Below are 6,683 nucleotides of genomic sequence, written 5' to 3' on the forward strand. Positions count from 1 at the left end.
TCCTGGTGATGTTAGAACCTCTGTTCTTCGGTCCAGGTGTCTTGGAGTATCTGCTCCAAATTAATTTGCTATTTTATGCCTATAAACTACCATCAGGATGCAATTAGACCACGTGTTAACGGTGGTTAAACTACGAACATTGTCTAGATATTCAAATGTGATTTCAGATCCATCACCACAATGCACTGAGTTCCATCTCCCCCATTACACGTCTACACACACTTAACCATCTGTGCTGTAGAAAGGGTGCACGGGACCCCAAATAACATTGACCATTGGAATATCAGGATCTGGCTTTCACTCACCCGGCAGCGAGGAGATGAGAAGAATGGGAATCCACTTTGTTTTATCCACAGTGACAAGGCCAGCACTTTCCTGTCTGTCGCTCAGCTCTGAGCTCTCAGATACAACCGCATTTCTCAAATAGCAATTACAAGAAGGGAACAGGACGTCAGATCCTGAACCACAGCGAGCCAGCAGCAGCTCGACACGATGTAGTGTGAAAGGCTCTGGGTTATATTTAACAAATGGTTTGGTCAGATTATCACGGAAACAGACCCTTCTCCCCAACGCGTGAGACCAATATGCTCATCTAAGTTAATCACAGTTGCCCACGCTCGATCCATATCTCCCCAAACCTTCCCTATCCATGGACCTGTCCAAGTGCCCACTACATGTTGTTATTGCAGCTGCTTCAACCACTTCGTCAAGTATGATGTATCCATAAGGATGGAGCGGCGGTTATCTCTGTACTCGGAGTCTGTTAACACTGAACATTGGTGGAAATATTGATAGACAAAAAAATGCAGGAGCAAATCTGCGGGCCAGGCAGCACATCTGGAGAAAGTGGATAGGTGACGTTTCGGGTCGGGACCTCTCGTGTAAACTATTAAACTATGGTTAAAATATGACATTAGAAGAGTATAAACGTCTAAGATGTGTACACTTCCGGATCATTCCCTCTTGATGATTCTTTCAGTGGACCGGCAGATCAAAAATATAATCATTGGAACTTTTTTTTCGCATATTGCTGTTAACAAGGGGCAAAACAGGAAGCTGGCGTTAGGATGTAGGGGCTTATCACCTGAAATCAGCTGAAGTTAATTGGCGTTTGACCCTCTCCTCTCTGCTTTAACTCTTCAATTCAAACTTTGAAACACTATTGTCATGATATTCATGTTTTGAAAATGACAATTAATGGTGTAGTGGAATGTGAAGAAGTTTGTCTAGAATTACCACAAGATGGAGATCAGCTGGGAAAGCGGGATGTGGAATGTAACTGACATGTGTAATGTAACTCAAACAAGGGCGAAGTGATACACTTAGTGAAGTTAAAGCAAGGTAGAATATGCACGGTGAATTACAATGGTGTGTAGATTCGTATCTCTGAACCGCATCTTGCGAGCAGCTCGGCGTAACACTGTTTGCTGAGAAGTGTTTGCAGAAGTCATGGGTCAAAGGCGAATGAAGACAGAGTTAAATTGTTTTGCTGCATCGTCGGGTCCTCTGCAGTGTTTTAGTTGGGCAAGTAAACAGGAAATAGCTCATAACAAAAGATCCTTTACTAAGGGACGTCAACGCCCATCCAACATCAGTGGCGGACACATCAGTGTGTTACACCGATACCACGTGATGCACAACATTGCCATTGATGTACACAACCCGAATAAACTGCACTGTTCCCCTGAAAGTAACACACCCAGAACGATAGCCGCAGCAGATATTAGGTTATATTATAATGCAACTGGTTGCCTACAAAATGAAATAGTTGCAAGCAGATGTACAAAGTCAGCCAATGGAATGTACATGAACACAACTCTGATAATTTAGTAGCTCTGAATGGCAACGTATACAAGTTAACAATTCAATTCACCGTGAATCTCTGGAATTCTCTGCCACAGAGGGTAGTTGAGGCCCGTTCATTGGCTATATTTAAGAGGGAGTTAAATGTGGCCCTTGCGGCTAAAGGGATCAGGGGGTATGGAGAGAAGGCAGCTACGGGATACTGAGTTGGATGATCAGCCATGATCATATTGAATGGCGGTGCAGGCTCAAAGGGCCTAATGGCCTACTCCTGCGGTATTATCAGTCCAAGCACTTTTACTTTCCCACCATCATCTCCGCAGGATGCGCACTCAGATACGGTAAGGGAATGAATATTAGCAGTAAATATGGCCACCGTTAACTCCCGGACGCCGGTATCAGATTTGGTCCAATGTGTTAATGTTGACCATTCAGTACAATCGATACTAATCTTATTTACCAGCACCTCGTCCATTGTGGCAATTCAGTTACCTCCATCTTCTAGGTTTAAACATATTTCTTGTTCACCTTGAAACATCCTGCTCCTTAACTTAACCAAATGTTCTCCACTTTTACACATATCTGCCGTGGAAAACGTTCCAAAAATACCCTATCTTTGCTGCTCAAAGTTTTGCACACCTGTAATGGGTTCCCTTTTCCTCACCTGTTCTGCATGGAATTTTATAAAATCCCTATCCAACCCCTCCCCATACCTTACGTTTCATCCCAAGCAATACTACTCTCAAGTGAAATTGCTCCCTTCAGACGGGCAGGAAGATTCACTTTAATTTTGAGAGATTACTGGAGTTCCTCCAGAGATTCACACAAATTAATACGTTTTTAATCCTGCCATGATCATGAAATTGTTTTAAATCCTGCCATGATCATGAAACCCATGCGGACACAAGCAGAACGTACAAACTCTACACAGACAGCACCCAAGGTCAGGATCGAACCCGGGACTCGGATGCTGTGAGGCAGCGGCTCCACCTGTTGTGCCAATGTGTGATTGTCTCAGATATCTTTCAACTTTCCTTGCAGGCAAGAACAAGGATTGAACCCTGGTTAGCAGCATAGGAGCTGCATGCTTGCAAACCGGCAAGCTAAATGCAGAGTTAAGTCTATGGTACTTCCTCCCCGACGGTTTTGCAAGCCGACTGTGAACACCCTTCCTTGTGTGTTGGTGGGAAGGGCTCCCCAGACAGATACATTTTTGCGTTGCCCTGTGTTGCACAACCACAGAGCTACACAAGGCAGCTGTGCTCTGGACAAAACGGTTATCCATCTACTTCTGCAGTGTGCAATTGGCAAGAAAACGTTATAGATACAACATGGAAACAGGCTCTTCGGCCCACCGAAACTGCGCCAACCAGTGTTCACCCCGGATACAATTTACTGTGCAATTTAACCTACAAAACTGTCTGTCTTTGGTGTGTGGGAGGAAACCGGAACACCGCGAGAAAACCCATGCGGACACAAGGAGAAGGTACAAACTCCATATAGACAGCACCCGAGATCAGCATTGAACCTGGGTCTCAGGCGCTGTTAGACAGCAACACTATTGCTGTGCCACTGTGTTCCACCTACTGACCTGCCAGGGTAATGTGTTCCTCCTGAGCTAACATTCTTATACCTTCGATTTTCCAGCATCTGCAGTTCCTTCTTAAACATTCTTATACTCTGCATGTTCTTGCTGAATTCTTGAGAACCAGAGGACATAGTTTGAGAACCAGAGACATAGGTTTAAGGTGAGGGGGAAAGATTTAATAGGAACCTGAGGGAATCTGGACAGGATAGGTTTACAGAGATATGGGCCAAATTTCTTTAGTCAGAGGGTGGTGAGTTTGTGGAATTTATTTCAACAGGCAACTGTGGAAGCCTATTCGATGGATATTTTTTAGGCAGAGATTGACAGATTCCTGATTCGTGTGGGAGTCAGGGTTTATGGGGAGAAGGCAGGTGAATGGAGTTGATAGGGGAATGTAGATCAGCCTTGATTGAATAGCCGAGTAGAGTTGATGCGCCGAACGTCCAGATTCTGCACTTAGAACTTATGAACCTATGAACATTGTGTTTAATAAGGAACTGCAGATGCTGGAAAATCGAAGGTACACAAACATGCTGGAGAAACTCAGCGGGTGCAGCAGCATCTATTGAGCGAAGAATGCTGCTGCACCCGCTGAGTTTCTCCAGCATTTTAGTGAAGCTATGAACATTGTTTGTTTGTGGGTTTCTGCTACATTCATATTCTGAGAAAAGTAACACCAGTTCGAAGTAGGTTCCTGACCTGAAATGTCACCTGTCCATTTCCTTTCAGAGATGATGTTTGACCCACTATAGTGTTTTTTGTTGTTGTTTTGCTCAACTACTCATATTAACAGGAAGCACGTTGACCACAGCAAGATGCTGCTCACACATTTGACTCAGACCACAATATTTCTTTCCATCATACTTTGATGTGTTTGTACATTGACTGGAAATGTGTTCAAAAAAAATAAATGTGTATTGTAGGGTGCACAAATTAATGTACAAATATGTCAGGCCCCATTCAGTCCTTCATAACTACACTATGCATTAAACTCATAGCTTATCCTTTATCATATCAATATCCAGTACTATTTATATTTCCATAAATCCCGTAATATCTAAGAAACAATTGTTCACAGGCCAGATTGCATTGGAGTCATACAACGTAGAAACAGGCCCTTCGGCCCTACTTAACCCTTCACACCGCGATTGGACAATTGAGACAAGGAAAACCTCATCCCTTCACCTGCACTCTCCTGCTCAGTAAGAACTTTGCATATTTCGAACAGAGTACCTCTAGAGTTGAGAAGAGGACCTGTAGCAATGCTGCTAAGATCAGAATTTCCAAATCGAACTTTCTTCTGCTACAGAAATTGTACTTTTTGGAAGGGTTTCTGTGGTCATGACAGTTGAATCTTCTTGGTTTAGGATCTTACCCAGAAATTTGCAGTTCAGGCAGTGATGTACTCTACCAGTTGGCACTGAGGTGCTCGTAGGTCACGTGCTCATGTACTGGGGAGGGACGTTGTAGACGGGAAAATTTCACGTGGACTCCGGGCTTGTTTTCAGAATTTTAAAAAAATTACGAATTGGCCAACTTTGTTTACACATGTCATGGGGAAGATGCCCTCAGATACAAAGCGTTCATTGCCTTTTACACAACCACATCTACATTATCTTCCTCTCCTAACTTTACCTTGCATTCTCAGTGAGTAGAAAAGATAAAGGAATTCATGTATATTACTCTGTTGTGCTGCTGCAAGTACATACTACATGACAATATAACACACTTGGCTCACTTTTTGCCTTCTAACAGGCTATAAAATATGTGAATATTTCTGCAGTTCCACGCTACATTACTCCCCTCCATCTCCCATTGGCTGCGCTGTATCTAGGGATGGGCTCACTTAGGATCATTTTATTTGCAACTGGTCACTGAGGCAGGAAAAATCCAGTCTAGACCATGTTTCAGTGAGACCACTTACCCAGGCTTGAGGATCATTTTACATCTTAGGCTTATCTGCCTTAGCCCATTATCCACTTGAACCCATGTTCTTGCTTGATCCATTGCCCCTTTACGGACTTGAACCCACAATATTTTGGCCCAGAGACAATGGGTTGTGGTGTGCTTGCAGACACTTGCAAGTGATTATGATGGGAATGTTTAATTATTATCTTAATTTACACAGACCCAACTCTTCTTCGTCTGAATGTTCAATTAACATATCCTTTGTCTATTATAACGATGTTTCTCTTACCTCTGACTCTTGTGGATCTCGGCAGGGAACCAGATAATCCTCAGTCGAGGGACCGGGGTTTCCTGGGAACTCGTTCGGGAGTTCAGACTTAATCTCCGATGGATATGGATATGGATCCGATAGTGCACTTTTCACTCCCCTCGAGGTCCGGAGCAGACAGCAGCCGCTTACTCAGTCATCGGAGGTGGTCCCAGTGAGATCCTGCCGACTACGGCAATGTTAAATTTCTATCCGCGCTATCAAACAACAAACCCCATTGGTCACTTTAAGAATGTAACAAGTCCTCTTTATTACGCATGCGGGAGTGGGAGAGCATCCACGAGTCTGGTTACATAATCGTTGCCCCTCGCGGTCCCACTCAATTATTCTTTGCACAGGCAGTATATTTATACATGAATAGTCACGGGTCTAGTTAATCACACAAGCAGCACATTCGTGCACCGGTTCTGATTGTTTAGAACAGATGTGTTTTCTCTGCAGCACAGCTTGGTATCAGGACTGTTCCCTTTTTAGTCACAATACCTTTTGCAGTTCTGCAAAACCATTCATTAGTTAGCAATTCTAAGTAAGTAAAGCAGACTCACCACGCGCAACAAGCAATCTGTTATGTACACATTGACTCTTAAACCCCCATCCATAGTTTAAGAACCAGAGGACATAGGTTTAAGGTGAGGGGGGCAGATTTAATAGGAACCTGAGGGAACCTGGACAGGATAGGTTTCCTTCGTCAGAGGGTGGTGAATCTGTGGAATTTATTTTAACAGACGGGTGTGGAAGCCAATCCAATGGATATTTCTGAGACAGAGATTGACAATTCCTGATCAGTGTGGGTGTCAGGGGTTAGAAGGAGAAGGAAGGAGAATAGGGAAGGGAGGGAAAGATAGATCATCCATGATTGAATCGTGGAGTAGACTTGAATGGCCGAAAGGTCTAATTCTGCACTAAGAACTTACTAACCTATGCACATTGTATGTTTGTGGGTTTCTGCGGCAGTCATATTCTGAGAAAAGTAACACCAGTCTGAAGTAGGGTCCTGACCTGAAATGTCATCTGCCCATTTCCATTCAGAGATGCTGCTAGACCCACTGAAGTTTT

The 6,683-nt window shown here is 43.7% G+C and overlaps 1 protein-coding gene across 1 annotated transcript in view; it reads right to left on the reverse strand.

Moving 5' to 3' along the window:
- The window catches only part of LOC116986628 (polymeric immunoglobulin receptor-like), a 28,894-nt gene extending 23,496 nt beyond the window's left edge, over window positions 1–5,398 (reverse strand). The window contains exons 1-2 of the mRNA XM_033042206.1: window positions 5,316–5,398; window positions 306–418 (exon numbers count right to left, since the gene is read on the reverse strand). Coding sequence (XP_032898097.1) covers window positions 306–418; window positions 5,316–5,398 — 196 coding nt within the window. The remainder of the gene's footprint in view (window positions 1–305; window positions 419–5,315) is intronic.
- Between the last annotated feature and the right edge of the window lie 1,285 nt (window positions 5,399–6,683).

The sequence above is a fragment of the Amblyraja radiata genome, chromosome 24 (genome assembly GCF_010909765.2).
Source record: "Amblyraja radiata isolate CabotCenter1 chromosome 24, sAmbRad1.1.pri, whole genome shotgun sequence".
Lineage (NCBI taxonomy): Eukaryota > Metazoa > Chordata > Chondrichthyes > Rajiformes > Rajidae > Amblyraja > Amblyraja radiata.